Source organism: Carcharodon carcharias, chromosome 3, assembly GCF_017639515.1.
Source record: "Carcharodon carcharias isolate sCarCar2 chromosome 3, sCarCar2.pri, whole genome shotgun sequence".
NCBI lineage: Eukaryota > Metazoa > Chordata > Chondrichthyes > Lamniformes > Lamnidae > Carcharodon > Carcharodon carcharias.
The window spans coordinates 224,525,280-224,543,684 of record NC_054469.1 but is presented as its reverse complement, the minus strand read 5'-3'; the positions used below and the strand labels follow the sequence as shown (position 1 = coordinate 224,543,684).

General features: G+C 39.0%; 1 protein-coding gene across 2 annotated transcripts in view; it reads right to left on the bottom strand.

Moving 5' to 3' along the window:
• atp2c1 (ATPase secretory pathway Ca2+ transporting 1) overlaps positions 1–18,162 on the bottom strand; it is a 96,204-nt gene extending 78,042 nt beyond the window's left edge. For both annotated transcript variants that reach the window (XM_041184134.1, XM_041184135.1), the window contains exon 1: positions 18,032–18,162. In XM_041184134.1, the coding sequence (XP_041040068.1) occupies positions 18,032–18,049 (18 nt within the window). In that variant the 5' untranslated portion in view covers positions 18,050–18,162. The remainder of the gene's footprint in view (positions 1–18,031) is intronic.
• Positions 18,163–18,405: the final 243 nt, after the last annotated feature.

The window sequence follows — 18,405 nt, the reverse complement described above, 5'->3', positions numbered from 1 at the left end:
CTGTTATTCAGACCTCAAAATAAGGTATATTCAAGAACAATCGAATCTGGTTATGATCAATTCTAATGGCCTCAAATGTTGCCATACACAACCAAAAGGCAGACAGTTATCTCAATCCTTCAGTTTCCAATAATTTTCACTTTGTTTTCCAGGGCAGATTAATTAGTACAGCCAACTTATGCTGAACAGCTTACACAACATAAAAGGTAAAGCCTGTCGGAAAGTGGAATTTTGGAAATGGTAATTTGACACTATGTCCACTGATCACCACAAACTTCAATCACACAAAGCAGATCTACTACATCCCAAAGTTAAAAATGCACAAAAAAATCAACAGTGTTCTGAGTTGGCTTTGAACCCATAACCTTGTGATTCAGAGACAAGTGCGCCACTGTGACCCAAATCAACATTGAATATTATTAACCAATGCTTAAGTAGTCAAAGTTTTTTAAAAATGCAAACCAAGTGTTTTTTTCCCCCAAGGGAGGAATGATTTTTATTTGGTGTCTACCAGATAATAGAAAAGGTATGCAGCTAATCAGCCAATAAAGAAAAATAATGGTCCATCCATATTATTAATACAGTAATTTACACAGCCGACAACTTTTTGTAGTCAAGCAGTCAAGGACAATGGGTTGATTTGGCTTTAACATGATCTCCAAAAAGGATGTAGGTCATTGATAGTTATGCAAGTTTAAGACACATTTCAAATATTATCAGACAAGCCCTAATGTACTCAACCAGTCTTTGCATAACAATGTTGATTTCTTTTTAAAACTCAGCATTGTGAGTATGAATCATTATGTATTTGGTTCAAAACTGAGGAACATTCTTTAAAGCAGTAATACAGAAAAGTCTCAAAAAAGAGTTGTATAGAAATTTGTCAAAGTCCAATGCCTTTTGAATATTAAGGAAATCTGTCAAAGTCACCTTAACTGGGCTCATGGATCCCATACCAATTCAGAGATACATGGACGCAAATGGGTGGTGTAAACTTTCTAATATAAGACACACAGTACGAAAAATATAGCCATCACTATGCTGACAACTTCCAGGTAACAGTACCCCTACCCAATTTAGTGTAGACACAGCTTTTTTTTTAAACTGACAGTTGATGTTCACAGTAAAATAACACAGGATAAACTAATGCACACAAACCGGCAGAGCTTTGGGGCAAATCATTCTCACAACTTTGTCTAAATTTTGAAGTGCAAAAAAAGTCACCAGAATAGTTAAGTGGAGGTAAAGATTGTTGCACAGGAGGTTAAATTGGAGATTAGGAGTAAGGTAGATTGGTAACTCCTCCTATAGGCCTGTGAAACTCTCCAACTTATTCCTTTTATCTCCACACCAAAATCCCACACTATTACAAAAAAAGGTAATCAGTGCTGATCTTCTCTACCTTGTTCTGACTTGGCACAGGAAACAAAATGTTAAGCAACAGGAAATACATTTTTTTAAAGTTACTAAGCACAGCATCCAGGGGAAGATAGTTATTTTTCCCAAGTAGCTGCTTTGAACGGGGATGCTTCGTGGAGGTGAAGTATCATCCATTCACTCTGATGTCAACTTGGAAATAAGATAAAGGGCCATCCACTTGATATGTTGGTCTTTTTCACTAGAAATCCACCATGAGCCATGGTTGGGACCTGTGAAACGTACTACAATTCATCAAATGTAAAGATATCAAATGAACCTGACAGTCAAAATACAAAGCCTCGGACATACCATGCTACACACTACATCTGTACCTGACATCCAGGATGTGGTAGACCACTCATGTTTTCCCAACACTTGAAAGTATCCAGTTCAAAAATACAAGCCTCAATTTTAACTCAGGCAAGAATGGGCTCAGCTGGGTCCGAGGCAAACCCTCTTGGCCATAATAGCATGATATCCAATAGATTTGAAATCCCAGGCCCCATCTGTACGCCCCAGTCAGTTTCTTCCCAAATCCAGCTGGAAGCAGCAGCAACTGTAGGGAGCGGAATATCGAATGCAAAGAGGCCACCAGGGACTGAAGGAATGATCCTCAGCACTTTAGTAGTCAAATAGGCTTAATGGGGAAAGCTCAGGGCAAGGATGCCTAAACTTTTCTCGTCAAGCTTGGAGGAACACCCCAGGCCTTGTTCAACAGGGAAGATTAAAAGTTACCTTTTTTTTGAGCCTCTCTGGCCTTGTCACCTCTTCCCATTATGTTGTCCTGGCTGAAGAGCTGCAACACCATCACAACTTAGCCCCATGGTTAAAATAGCAGTCAAGGCGCAATGAGACACACTTAAAGGAGGATCTTGCCTATTTCCAGTGCCTGTTGTTCTTCTGTGCTATGAAGGGCAGTTTAAAATTGTTGCCTATAGAGTTGGTGGAGGATGTCAATGGGAGAGTCTCACAGGATATTTTGCTTGTCCACCTGGCTGGTTTACACCGGGGGGAGGGGGGGCAAGGTTAAGGTTGACATCCTTGACATTTCCATAAACAAAGTGGGATATAAATAGGACAGTGTGTCACAGAGCAAGTACTATTTTACTACTAGAGATCATGTAGATGCTCAAAATCATTCTTCCGTCCATTCCAGAGTCAGTAAATCTCACACCACCAGTCATGAATTACACTCAATCTGTTCTTCCCCCTCCCTTCACTGTCATAAATTCAAAATCATTCACCCTCACCTACTAAACCTCACTTCCTTCAATCCTATTCCAACCCAACCACTCTCTGCCAATTCCTTTCTCCCCTATCCCTATTGTCCCTTCATTTCCCCTTGTATAATATCATCCCCCAATGCCCCCCCACCACCCTCCCAACCAGTATTTCCCAATGACAGCAATTCCTTGCCATTCAACTGGCTGGTACTCTTCTCCCTTCAGCTGGCAGTCTCATCCTTCAGTCACCGAACAGATGCTGATCTGATTTCCTCTCACTCCTCTACTCCCTCCATTTCCTCTCCCTTTCCACACCCTGTCCTTTCCCATGCTTCCTTTTGCCTCCCCCTCCTCTCCCTTCACATCAATTTCATTATCTCCCACACTCTAAACTTGTTTGTTCCGAAGATTTAAATTACACAGGAGGTTGACTCGTATATATATGTTTCCTTGCTGATGCATGAAGTTTGTATTTTCTGATTAGGTTAAATAACTATCTTTACAGTTAAGCATAGTGATTTGTTTAAAGGTCTGAGTGGATGGAGGGAAAAACAACTATTACTACTTGTTAAGGATAAACCAGCAATAAAACCAAACAATATCACTTATATTTTGTAGGCAGCATTCTGAAGCCAGAAATTAAAACTGATTAAAACTAAAAAAAAAACTCGTTTCATTTTGTCCCCCCAAAGTTGTTCCATTTCTGAACCAACCTGTGTTCTCCCAGGTTCAAATAACCCGGTTCAAGTAACAACATGTTCAATGAAATATAGATTTGAGAAACTTAAACAAGCTTGCAGTTGATAACAGGTGAACTTAGAAGGAAAGCAAAAAATTACAAATAGCTATATATGGATTATACAAGTTTGCAAAACAAAGACAGCTGCAGTTTAATGCTATTAAGTGGTACAGCTTCGATGCAAGAATGTCAGCTGGAAGTATGAGGATGTACTATGGTGGGGGGGCAGATGCTAGACAAACAAAGGGATGTAGGAAGCCCGGTTCTATAACTTATTAAAAACTAGCTTGTAAGTGCAGAAATATGACCAAAAAGATTATTGGGACACTGAGCCTCAACAAAAGCTTGCATTTATACTGCACCTTTCACATAATAAAACATCACATCCTGCTTCACAGGAGTATTGTTACAAAGCAAAATTTGACACCAAGCCACATAAGGAGATGTTAGGGCAAATGACCAAAAGAGGCAGATTTTACAGAGAGTCATAAAGGAGGAGATAAAGAAGTGGAAAGGTTTAGGAAGGAAATTCCAGAACTCAGAGCCCAGGCAGCTAAAGCTATAAAAATTGGGGATGCACAAGAGGCCAGATTTGACAGAGCGCAGAGATCTTGGAGCGTTATGGGGCTGGTGCTTCATCACAAGAAGCCCAGAGGTTTAGAGCATAAAATAACTAATGCTGCTGTATTTTTTTAAATATTGGAATGGAACAGGGTGAATGGAAACAGCACTTCCTTTCAGTACAGCAATCAGGAACAAGGGATCATAATTTAGAATTCTAGCTATGCCCAGAAAAAAACTTTTCTGTACATAGGATTGCAAGAATTTGAAATGCATTTTTCCATTGAGGTGCATTAAAGCAAGATAGACACTTACTTGAGACTGAGGGCATGAAGAGGCATGGAGACAAGGCAGGAAATTGGGATTTAAAAGACATAACTAATGTGGTCCACAAAACTGTCAGATCATAAATAAATGAAAACATCTTGTAAAAATAGAACTTCAAAGTATTTCCAGCATTTACTTGAGCAATCTAAATTTGAAGTATCGTTGTTATCCTAAAGAAAGACGTTGTAGCTACCAAAAATTAGGCCTCTACCACTTAGTGGATAAGACAACAGGCTGTACAGGAATTAACCAGTCAGCAGGACACAACAACAACAATTTATATTTGTATTGCTCCTTTAAAAAATAAAACATTCCAAGGTTCTTCACTGGAGCATTATTGAACAAAATATTACACTGAGCTAAACAAGGAAATAGAACAGATGACCAAAAATCTTGATCAAAGAGGTAGGTTTCAAAGAGTGTCTGAATGGAGGAAAGCAAGACATAGAGATAGAGTGGTATAGGGAGGCAGCTGCAAAGCTTAGGGCCCAGGCAACCAGAGGCATGGTCACTAATGGTGGAGCAATTAAAATTAAGGATATTCCAGAATTAGATGTGCAGATATCTCAGAGGGTTGGAGATTACAGAGATAGGGAGGAGCGAGGCCATGGAGAGATTTGGAAAACACGGATGAGAATTTTAAAATAAAGATGTTGCTTGACTGGGAGCCAATGTAAGGGATGATACATGAATGGGACTTAGTGCAAATTAAAACAGGGGCAGCAGTCTCAGAACATTAAATTGAAAAATAAAAACACTGGCTGGTCAAGATTTGTGCCCCACAATATGATTAGTATTTTTTTTCCAAGTTAGGTGATAGTTTTTTTAATATGTTGTTATGACCAGGTGAGAAGGGGTTAACTGGCTCCCCTCTATTCAACTTCTTTGGTTGGTCACAACGGTTTAAATTTATTTTTCACAAGGATATGCCTTTTCCAAATCAAAATGTATTTAACTATTTCAGCTGTCAACAATAAGGAGCCAATCAAACAAAGTTTCTTGAGTCAAAGAGAGAGAAAATTTATTAACTTCTAAACTCAAGAAAAATAATAAAAGCATTTGGCCCTCATGCAGTCATTCTGGCCTACATAGAGACACACACCAAGGTAATCAGAAATAAGGGAGTTAGAGCCCAATAAACAAAGGTTAAACAATATACAGTTAAGAGTCCTTTGATTGTCCTTGGGGCATACATTTCAAACAGCTGATTTAGATTATCTGCTTTCTTGGATGCAGTCAGATGTACAAGTTGTTGCAACTTGTTTGCTGGTAGGTTTCTGATACAGTTGGCTTCTTGAACCAGGTGACATGCTTATTCCAAAAAAGAGAGAGGGAGAGAGAGCAGCCTTTAGCCTGTTTCCTCTGCTGAAGACTTTCTTGACACTACCTGCACCACTTGCAATCTCTCCCTAATGGCTGGGCAGCCTTGCCTTGAAATACTTCACACACACTGTATTTCCAAGAGGTTTTGGGTGACACCGATTTTTTCAATATCCAGTAATTTGCATTTTTAATGTCTCTTTCTTAGACAGTTACGACTTTCAATGGACGTCTGGATTATAGAAAATGTCTCCCTCTTCATACTCCCCCGAGGGTGATTTCTTTGCTTCTCACCTTCACCTTGGAATGTGACCTTGCATTTTTAAGCAGTTTGCTCTACCTCAGCTCAAATTTCAAAATTTCCAGTCAATTGAAAGTTGAAACATCATATTTTCAAAAATAAAGGGGCATAGCCTCGTGACAATGCTCCTATTAAATATATAAACTATGGGGAAAGAGCAGGGAAGTGGAGCTGGCACAGGCGCTGTAGGCCAATTGGCCTCCTCTGTGCTGTCAGATTCTATGATACAAAGAAACACTATTCGATCAAAATAGCAAAAATATTAGGGATTTTATTTAAGAATACAAATACAGTGGCAAACAAAGGCGAATAAAAGTCAGATACCCGAAAAATATCCAATAAGTCACCGGTGTCCAAAAGGCTGAATGTAAGCCAAACATAATCTGTGAGATCCTTTAACCCCTTCTTCAGTAATTACCACGCCAATTTCCTGAGCTATTTGTCACATATGCAAACTGATTTCAGCAACATTGGACAGCTCCCACAAGTCCCCAGGTCCTGGGTAATGGAAAAGGCTGTTGCTTGGTTTGGTCAAAAGTCCACCACCTGGAGACAAATCCTTTCCAATCCTCCAGGCCTGGGAACCTGAGTGTTGAGGCTTCCAAGTTTCCACTTCAGAGATGAAGAGAGGAGAAAGGGAGGTCTGCAAAGCGGAGACAGCTCACTTTTACATGTATGGAGAAGGGCCTTGCTTTGTCCACACAAGGGTCTCACATTTGTGGTTTTAAATTTTAGTTTGTATGACTGACATGCTTTCTTATATATGGCACCTTGCTTTTTGTGTGTGGTGGCTCACATTATTGTGCAGTCAAATCCGGCCCACTTCTGCACAGAAGGGGCATACATATATGTAGGCTGTTATTGAGGATGTCACCAAAACAGGAAAAGTGCTATATTCAAAACGTGTTATACAGCATCATCAAGCAACCACAATGTCACTTTATGATGGACCATAGTTCTGCTTTACTGCAGCGTATAAATTGTTTGACAATCTCTTCACTGCTGACACTGCTACATGAAAAAGCCAGGACTGATAACAAGGTATAACAAGCTTTAGTAATAGATCAAAACTACTGAATGCAGAGCATTGTGAAACTTTCACTATATAAGAATGAATAAACACATTTCCATTTTACTTCACAACCTGAAACCTTTCAACGCAATACCGTTAACATTGCTAAGCAACACAAACAAATTTTCTTTAGCAGAAAGATAAAAACGTTTGATCTGCAAACTGATTGCATGCAGAATTTTATCTACTGCAACAAAATACCTGCAAAAAATATAGACCTCAATGGCTGCAATATCCAAAGGTCAAACTGAGACACTGGATACTAATAACAATTGTATAATTACATTCACAATTCTACATTGACAGCAGCAAGTCAGGTTAGGGTTAGGGCAATCATTTTATAGAATGGTTTTCTAAAATAATTTGCTCAATTAAAACTTCACAGGCTTCAACGTGTGTCATCGAGGGCTCCAGTAGAGTGAATTGAAACATGTAATTGAAAATGTCACTTTGTGCAGAGCTGTCGAAGGGTTCAAAATCCTTCTTGTTTCCCTGGCATTCAATTATCTGCAAGGAAAATGCAAATTTATCTATCCTGGGTCACAGTTAAAGAATAAAGGTTACTGCTGTATAGTTGCAGTTTCATGAGCACTTGTTTGCTGCAGTTCTAGGTGTTGTAGCTTAAAAGCACAATGAAAGTCTGTGGCTCAGCATAAAGCACCACAGAGAAAATCCATTTTAAAATCTACCTGCCACACAGACACAATGGGCTGAATGGCCTCTTTCTGTGCTGTAACTTTTCTATGGCTCTTTAGTCAGGTGGAAATTTTATAGCCTATCTGTCCTCGAAGCTTGTTGCTTGATTTACAGGAGATCCCAGTTCCAGTAAATGTAAATTAAAGACTGAAGCAGCTTATCAGATTTTGCCACGGTAAAATCCACATGGCATGGATTTGAGTTAATAAGGTCAGGCCTGCTCTTTTAACTAGGTAAAGCTACAGTATCCCTCATGATTACACTTAAGCACAGGGGCTGCCTTTCAAAATAATCAAATTAAATATATTTAACATTCCTTTCCCAATTCCTTTCTTCAATGCTCCCTTTTTAATTTAAGCTGTTCCAATTACAGGATCACCTTCAATATATTTTCAAACTGCTAGATTTCAATATTTCTGAGGCCATGAAAGGATTTTGATAATGACAATAAATAAAAGTCATCTCAAGTTAGATTGAATTCACAAGAGGTTAAACTGACAGAGGGAGTCCAGCTGGAGTAATTAGAACATAGGTGAGATAGGGGTGAAGGGAGGAGAGAATAGGTATGCTATTGTCTTAGAATCAGAGTAATACATTACATGATGCTGGCCACCAAGCACCTATCTATTCTAATCCCATTTTCCAGCACTTGGCCCGTAACCCTGCATGCTGAGGCATTTCAAGTGCGCATCTAAATACTTCTTAAATGTTGTGAGGGTTCCTGCCTCTACCACCCCTCAGGCAGTGTGTTCTAGATTCCAACCACCTTCTGCGTGAAAAAACTTTTCCTCAAATCCCTTCTAAACCTTCTGCCCCTCATAATTTTGTATACCTCTATCAGGTTCCCCCCTCAGCCTTCTCTGCTCTAAGGAAAACAACCCTAGCCTATCCAGTCTCCCTTATAGCTGAAACGTTCCAGCCCAAGCAACATCCTGGTGAATCTCTTCTGCACCCTCTCCAGTGCAATCACATCCTTCCTATAGTGTGGTGACCAGAACTGCACACTGTACTCTAGCTGTGACCTAACTAGCATTTTACAAATCTCCAACATAACTTCCCTGCTCTTATATTCTATGCCTCGGCTAGTAAAGGCAAATATCCCTTATGCCTTAACCACCTTATCTACCTGTGCTGCTGCCTTCAGGGCTCTATAGACATGTACACTAACGGCCCTCTGATCATCTGTACTTCCTAGGGTTCTACCATTCATTGTGTATTTCCTTGCCATGTTAGTCCTCCCAAAATGCATCATCTCACACTTCTCAGGATTAAATTCCACTTGCCACTGCTCTGCCCAACTTACCAGCCCATTTATATCGTCCTGTAATCTAAAGCTTTCCTCTTCACTATTTACGACACTACGAATTTCCATGTCATCTGAAAATTTACTGATCATACCTCCTATATCCACTTCTAAATCATTAATGTACACTACAAACAGCAAGGGTCCCAGCACCAATCCCTGCGGTACACCACTCGTCACAGGCTTCCAATCACAAAAACAACCTTGGACCATCACCCTCTGCCTCCTGCCACTAAGCAAATTTTGGATCCGATCTGCCAAATTGCCCTGGATCCCAAGGGCTCTTACCTTCTTGACCATTCACCTATGCGGGACCTTGTCAAAAGCCTTAATGAAGTCCATGTAGATGATATCAACTGCACTATCCTCATCTACACAACTAGTCACCTCCTCAGGAAATTCAATCAAATTTGTTAGACATGACCTCCTCCTGTCAAAGCCATGCTGCCTATCCCTGATTAATCCCTGTCTCTCCAATATTGTGTTCTCTAGGAAGTCATTGAGCAAGCCATCAAAACTGTTCTCCTCGGGACAGTGTGTTATTACATTCTAAACACTTTTACAGGGCATATGAGGAAAGATTGAATGGATTCTTACACAGACTGAGGGACACATATGTATGCAGGGGGAGAGAGGGGGCTGGAAGTGGTGCAATGGTCAACTTTGTTGGAAACTCTAATGTCCAGAATTAAGAAAAAGTTACTAACAGAGAAGCCGAATACTTTCCTTTTTGTTACAAGGAATCATGCAAAATCAAGTCAAGAGTGTGGTGAGATTTACAACAAATGCTACTTTACTCATTCACTTAATTACAATATAAATGAGTTTGTTGATTTGTGTTCTGCTTTATTTCATTCAAATGAGAATTTGCCCTTCATTCAAATGATTGGAGAAATGCATATTTTTTTTAATTCACTCATGGGATGTAGGTGTCACTGGTAAGGCCAGCATTTGTTGCCCATCCCTAATTACCCTTGACAGCATTAAGAATCAACCACATTACTGTGGACCTGGAGTCACATGTAGGCCAAACCAAGTAAGGATGGCAGATTTCCTTCCCTTTGGACATTAGTGAACTAGATGAGTTTTTACAATAATCAATGATAGTTTTATGGTCACCATTACTGAGACTAGCTTTCCCCATTCCAGATTTCTTTTTTGATTAACTGAATTTACATTCCACCAGCTGCCATGGTGGGATCTGAACAAAGCTTTAGCCTGGGCCTCTAGATTACTAGTCCAGTGACATTACCACTACACCGTCATCTCCCCCTAAGGTGAAAGCACTTGCAAGATTAGAGTACACAATTTATTACACAATGGGTTTTATTGTTCTGATTCTCCCAGGTCACAACACAAAAATGACTACATTTTGGGCAGTAGCAGTAATCTCTGATTATAAAAGATGCAGCATATGTTTGCCAGGGAGACTACTAATATTGAACTTGTTACAATATCAACAGCAGACACAACATTTGTAACAGTAACAAAAAGGCCTCAAACTCCAGTAGCATTAATAAAAGCAACAATTCTCAAATTTTGACAAAAAGATTAAAAATGAATATCAAAGTTATTTTTCCCCCACCAGGTGTGTGGCTGCAAATGTTTTCGCAAAGGACAGCTTTAAAGTTTCAGCCTCATTCATCACTGGTGTCATTGTTACTCAACTCCAAGACCAATCTCTCTCCATCACTTCCTGCTCAAATCTCTCTAGTCTGGTCTATGTCCAGCTCATAACACCAAGACGACCTTGGTGCCTTGTTTGACTGTGGCAAGCCGTCACAGTCAAACCTGTACCTTCATGGTGTTTGATACAATGAACAATTTCATCCTCCAGTACCTCTCTCCCTCTGGTTCACATCCAAGACACCATCTTCTACTAGTTCCATTTCAACCTATTCAAACATTGGCAGTCAATTTGTCTCCTTCAGTGGGTCTCCAACCATGTTTTCAGTCACCTCCAGCTGCTCAATTCTTAATCTGCCCCTATTTTTATTCTGTATGCCTGACTCAAAAACATCTGCAAAAATGTACACTCATGATGGTTAACACCACTCTTTGTTTCAATGCTTAATTCGGCAATGATGCTATCGGCTATCTAACTGCTTGCTTGACTAAATTCTGGATAATCCATAATATTTGTCAAAACAGAAAAAATTATTTGATTCCCGCCAAATGCTCTGTTCTTGAGGATAAAAAAATATATAAAACTTGGCAGACTAGGAAACCTAAAGGAATAGAGTAATCACTGAAAAACAAATTTCCTCTCCATGACTTCAGGTAACCCTAGATTAGACCTGGACAGATGGGATAGATCTGGTACAACAAGCTGCTTACAATCCAGAAAATTCTCAATGGATCTCACGATTGATGTCACAAATTGAATGACACTCATGCTCAATTTGTTTTACTGGAGGACATTTAAGTTTTTTTTAATTTTTAAAAGTGTATTCATTGTAGAATGTTACATAACAATCAAACATGTACCTTTCAGCTATGCAGAGCTAGAAATAGATGTACGTAAATAAAATCTATGGACTACTAATCCAGTGGTCTGAACCATTAATCAAAAGAATTAGAGTTCAATTCCCACCACAGCAGTTGGAGAATTTGAACTGTTTTTCAAAAGCCTGGAAAAAAACTGGTATCAGTATAATTGACCATGAAGCTATTAGAGTGCTGTAAACATTCAGCTCATTTACAACCTACACCAACATGGTTCAGTCTTAACTTTCACTGAAGCAAAATTACAAGACACACAGTTGCATCAAACTTCCACACATTGCAATCCAAGGAGGCAGCCCACCACCAGCTTCTCAGGGTAACTAGCAATGGCTAACTTGCCAGTAATGCCAAGACACCAGGAACGAATTTTAAAAATCATTTGTAGCTCAAAATGTATTTACAAGCAATGAACTCGCAAGTGGATTATACTCAGCATAAGTACGATGTAGATCACATCCCACAGTTCCAGTTTTCTAGTGATACTACTCATTTGAAAATTACAGTAATCAAAATCAGATAGTGAAATTTTACATGAAATTACTGTCATACTAGACAGAAAATAAAATGGAAAATGAGAGCCTATCTAAAGAGCCAAGGCCAACCTTTATCAAAAGGCCAGTGATTGGCTGGTTTGTAGGATCAGTTGCACCTTATGCTTATTGCACTGAAATTCCACACAAATCCAAAAAACTTGCTTCTTGCAAATCATCTTCAGACAATTTTTTTATTATATGTATGATACAGATTGTATAATTTAATCGCATCTTAGTAAACAGATTTAAAAATTAAACCACCAACTTACATTTTTGCAGTAATCTTAATGAAGCAGAATGTCCCAAGGCAGTCAGTTGTTCAGGGTGAACCCAAGCAAGGATAGGAAGGGAATTAATGAAAATGACCAAAAATGTGGCCAAAGAACTAGGTGGAAAGGAGGCAAGTAGAGGGGCTCGGACAGAGAATTCCAAAATGTGGGAGTGAGATGGCTTGCCACTGACGGTACAGAAAGAACAGGAACAAAGAGCTGCAGGAAGTTGAAGAGGTGGGAAGCACTGTGGCTGCAAAAGGATTTACAGAAGATGGTAAAACCTTTGAAGCTGGTGTGCCGAGGCACAACAAACTAATATGCTTGAGAGGGACCATGTGTGTAATAGAATGCGGACAATGAAATTTGTGTGGAATGAAGCCTCTGAGGCAGTAAGATGAGTACTGGAAGACTCAAGTCTAAAGGTGATAAAGGCCGAATAAAAGGGATTACGGGGTGAGGTAGAAATTGAGGTGGGTGACATAAACAGCATTGGTGGTTGATGTGATGTGGGAATTCAAGCTAACTTTCAGGATGTAGGAGAGCACCACCGGGTTAAATTAACTGGATATCCAAGGAGGCACAGTGTGTGCAGTTTCTGGTGGGTCAAAACAGGATGCATTTGGTTCTGCCAATGTTAAACCGCAGAAAATGATTTCTATCGGCAAACATTTAACCATCTTCATAGAGTCCTTGTATTTCTTAATCCATTTCTCCAGAATAGCAAGAGCAATGAGCATAATTGTGACAAATCTGAGAAAGTGTAACCAGCTACTATGAACTGTACCTGGAAAGACATCAATATATTTTACAATTTGCTAACTACTTGAATCCCTATTTCCCCAATTGTCCCAAGATCATCTGCTCTATGCACTCACAAGCCATAGGTACATCAATAGAAAAGTACACACTCTGAACTTCATGTGGAAGATCTTTTTACAAGATAGTTTGAAGTATAATCAAGGTAAATTGTCCTTTATATCTGAATCAAATCACTCAAACTTAATGTGGCCTAATTTTTAGGCTAAAAATGTTGTGTATCTCAAATTCTTATCTGTGGCGTAGAATTTCAAACCAGCATTTTTTCTAAGATAAAAGCAAAATACTGCAGATGCTGGAAATCTGAAATAAAAACAGAAAATGCTGGTAAAACTCAGCAGGTCTGACAGCATCCGTGGAGAGAGAAACAGCGTTAACATTTGCAATCCATATGACTCTTCTTCGGAGCTAAAGAGCTGAAGAAGAGTTATACGGGCTCAAAACAGAAGATGACAGAATTTGATTAACAACTTCAGACACAATCCCTCCTACTCAGTACTGTGCCCAAAACCACCACTGCCAATCACTCATAGGTTAAATTGATGGGAAAGATCTCCAGGGCTAGGCATCCAACAAGGATACATTATATTTTAGTACTATGTGAGGGGCTTAAGGTTTTTTTTTAAATAAAATATATATGAGATAGGCTCATTACTATCTCTAACAATTTCAAACTGACAAAGACCTAAAATGGCTGAATCTATGTCTGTCTGTGGCCACGAACAAAAACAGATACCTAGCAGTACTGGGGAAACTTGCACACCGTTATTCCTGAAAAGCCACTAACAACCCCTTGTGGGCTGCACAGACCAAATTCAAAGAGAACTATACAAAGGCCATCTGCATTTCATAACCCAAGCTGGCCAATAGGAGTCGGCTTGTCTTCTTAGACAAAAGGCCCCACAACCTTCCTTTCAATTCTTAATGGTCAAGACATTTAACAATCTCAAGGACCCAAACTAGGGATATACTCCATATTGTCTTTGACAATGGCCAAAGTGAGAGTCATGTGACATGGGCCTCTGGCTGTGGAACCAGTAATACTACCTTACTGAACTGAAAAGTTTCAGTCTGCATTTTTACCATCGGACTAGCAGCATCACAGACAAGGAGCTCTGGCTGGGTTGGATACCTAGGCCTATCTACATTGCTTCTGCTGGAAATTTCTGTACCATCGCTACAAAACTGTTTCATCTCTACATGCTTATTTCATCATGTGAAGTCAACACCACCTGAAAAGTGAATTATCCAACATTAGTTTTCAGCTCACCGACCTCAGTGAAGGAATACCTCTTGGATTTTAATTCTGGACTTGAGCCCACATAAAACAATATTTTTTTTTCCTTTTCTCTATCCCTCTTTTACTGTATGAATGCAAAGGAGGTAGAGACCCTCCTCCTGCATTTTGAATATGTGCAAATAACCTAATCTTTTGAGCTCATCCTATCTTGAGTTTGCTGTGAGGTTATGAATAGAAAATTGGATCGCATCAAAATCAAGGGGTTGGGAAATACACCACTGCTCATAAGGAAACAAATCAAAACACCTTTCTGTTTACGGATGGATGGTGAGAGGAAAAATCAGTGTTTAAATTAACTCCCCTCCTTTCCATAACAAAGTACATATTTCTAATTGTAAATTCCTCCCTTAACCACCATCAAAAACAGAATAACTGCTCATTTATCGCACTGAATGGCCTACTCCTGCTCTTATTTTTAATATTCTAATCTGCTTTGGACAAATAATGGCTCCAGTATTTGCCCTCATAACATCAGTAATTGCATTTCAAAGTAACTGAACATATGTGAAGTGTTTTGAGATGTTTGAGTCACATGTAAGGTGCCATATAAAATTAAGTCTTAAAAATACAATAGAGAAGATTCATTTCCCCTGCTGTGTTTCATCTTTATAAATGCACATGAAATATTGAAAAGAAAGTGGAGGAGAAGGAACTGATCCGTTTATTTTACAAATCCTGAATATCTAAGAATGAATATTTCACTGCAAGCCAATGTGTATTCAGTTAATGCAACAGGTGTGGGTTAACTTGCTCCAAATGAGGTAATTGAAGAAACTGGCACCTTTAAGTGCAATAGTGATTATTAATTATGACCTATATTCCACAGCCTCCACATTCCTACTAAAAAGGGTCAATAGTTATGGGCCTTTCATCAAGGTTAATGAAATAAACGCATTCTGATCAAAGCAGTCAAAAATATCACAATGTACCGTTTCCATTTGCCAGCAGGGACATGCATGTATTACCAGACCAATCAGATTCCCAAGTGAATCACAAGACTGTAACTATTCAGTAACAACAGAGAGACTAAATACTTTGATAAATGCACTGCTCTGATTCTGTATCGAAATAATTATGATACAGACTGTAAGTGAGGTGCTGTCACTATAAATTTTCTGAATACAGGTTTACAGCAGTATCCAGGATGCAAACAGTTCCGGTCACCTGCATTACATTTTAATACACTTTGTAAACACCAGAATAAGACACATGTTTAACATGATAAAAAATGTACAGTAATCAAACAGTAACAGGATGGGTGGAAGAGAAAACTCATGTAAAACAGACAAAAAGGTATAGTTAGCTTAATTTCTTAAAAAAGGTTTCTATTTTAAACTACTTGTCTAGAAATATCCAAGGTTATGAACAATTTAAATAATAAAAGCTACAAATTCAAAAATCACCAAATGTTAAATTGAAAACTTGAGAAAACAAATTACTCCATGAGTGCAAAGAAAAAATGGATGAATGCTGGTTAGCTAAATTCAAATCAGTGTTTCATTTTCAGTTCCATTCATCTGCATTATCAAATGCAATATAAATTAGGAGATTCATCTACACCATATATTTGAACAGTCTGCCTATCATATATATTATAATTGTAGAGATTCACTTACATTATATGTAATTTGTAGCTTCCATTACATTAGAGATATTTATTTGTAAGGTTAGAGTCACATGACCAAAATTATAATCTATAATTTTACCTGCAAACAATGTAAAGTTTGTTTACTGTCAAGAAAACAAGAAATTTTAATGTTTTTCTTCTGTTAATAACTCTGTCATATTTCTTATGTATTGGAAGACAGGCTGTTAGAGGTGTAAATATGGTAATTGGAATAAGAGCCAGAGTGACAGCAAGAGTCTAAAGCCAACAGTGAGAAGTGGCTTTGATATGTTAATGAACCAAGGGGAACTTCAATCAGAGTTATGCATTAAACAATAACAGTACTAGTTTTGATTTAAGTTGCTTTAGTTCAAAGGGGGAATATGCAGGCTGTAAAAAGGTGTAAGTGAATAAGGTAAAGAAAAGGTAAGTATTTTTTAAAAAACCTAACTGCTAAAGAAAATAACAGTCTAATCAAGCCTGGGAAGAAAGCATTTCTAAAGAGACTGGTGAATGCATTTATGGAAATACTGAAGCCTATGTGAGGGGGTAGCTGTTTAGATCTCCCAGAAGACAGCAGGATAGCTCGTCAGAACTCCCAGATGACAGTGTGCACAAGACCAGACCTGAAGATCCAGTTGTTTTCAACCTCAGAGGACACCCCAAGAGAAAAAGCACTGTGGGGTAAAAATTACTGGAATTCTATAGATTTTGAAATTTATAAGGATAGTTGCTGAACAGAAAAGGAAACAGTTAGCTCAGAGGGTAGTTCAGATTCTTGGAATTATTTTTAAAATAGTGTTGTGTGTGTGAAGCCATTCTTGTGTTTAAGTGCAATTGTGTTTTTTTTATTTTCTTGTAATAAACATTGACCTACTATAAAATCATCACTTAGTCAGGTAGTCAGGGACATCATTTCCTGATTTCAGAACCTCTCTTCACACTATACAAATTGCAGAAACCATTTTGGCAGCTGTTTCAAGTTTCTATCAGGGATTTGGGCAGCTCGGCATTTACCATCAGCTGTGCCATAACAATACATTAATTTGGTTTACATTAAAATATTGTCATTTGTAAAGCTTTCCCTCCACTGCAATGTAATCTTTTATCAGCAGTTTTGCTTACATAATATATTGTGTACAGTGACTTACATCACCAGGTATATTTTATACTCCATTATGCAGTGCCACTTACGTTACCAGGTATATTGTTATAATGCATTATGCGGTACAACTTACATCAGCATGTATACTGTTATAATGTATTATTCAGTGCAATTTACTTACATTACAAGATATGTTATAATACATTACAGTGCAAGGCTTGGCCTAAATAGCCAAGTAGTTATGGTACTGGGCTTGTAACCCCAAGATCAAGAGTTCAAATCTCACAATGGCAAACTATGAAACAATGTAACTTCATCTGAATAGGAACAGATGGAAACGTGTTTGTACTCGAAAGAGTTACAATACAGTGCAACTTACACGATATATGTCATAACGCATTACACAATGCGACTTACATTACAAGATATATGTCATAATGATGTATATCATGCATTACATAGTGACTTACACTACAAGATATATCATGCATTACCAAATAATGTGAGTTACATTACAAGATATATCATGCATTACATAGTGACTTACGTTACAAGATATTATCATGCATTACATCGAGTGACTTACAAGATTTATTACATTATAATGCAGTACACTGTGACTTACATTATCAGATATATTAAACATTTTGCAGAGTGTGACATTCATGGCCAGACATATTACGCCAGAACATGATCTGCTCAGTTTGATTCACATCAAGTATTATGTTATCACCTTACATTTCCAGACATTATAATATTAGTGATTTGCTTTACAACAGAACAGAATCACAGAATGATAGTCATTCTGTCCATCGAGTTCATGCACGAACAATTCAAATAAACTACAATACAGCATATTATAATGTTGTCTGACACTACCAGATATCTTCACAATGGAACTGACATGATTATACTAGACAGAGACTGACTTACATTACCAGACCGCCGCATAGTTGCCGGCCGCGCCTCGCGCTCCCATTAACTCCGCCGCTTTCAAACCGTCGCTGCCCCGCTCGCGACTCGACAACATTCGGAGCGGCCAACGGACCGGAAGCGGCCGCCGGCCCGGGCACTACTTCCGGTCCCCGTGCGCACGCCCCAACCTCCGGAGCCCAGTGCGCACGCTCCATTCCCCCACCCAACCACCACCACCACCACCACCACCCGGTGGGCTGGGCTGGGCTGGGCTGGGCTGGGGGGGGGGGGGGAAGCCGGCTCGGCTCGGCCTCTGCGCCTGCGCACTGCCAACGTCTTGCCGAGCTTTAAAAGCTGATAAGAAAATGGAGGCGACCCGTTAAAAAAAAAGT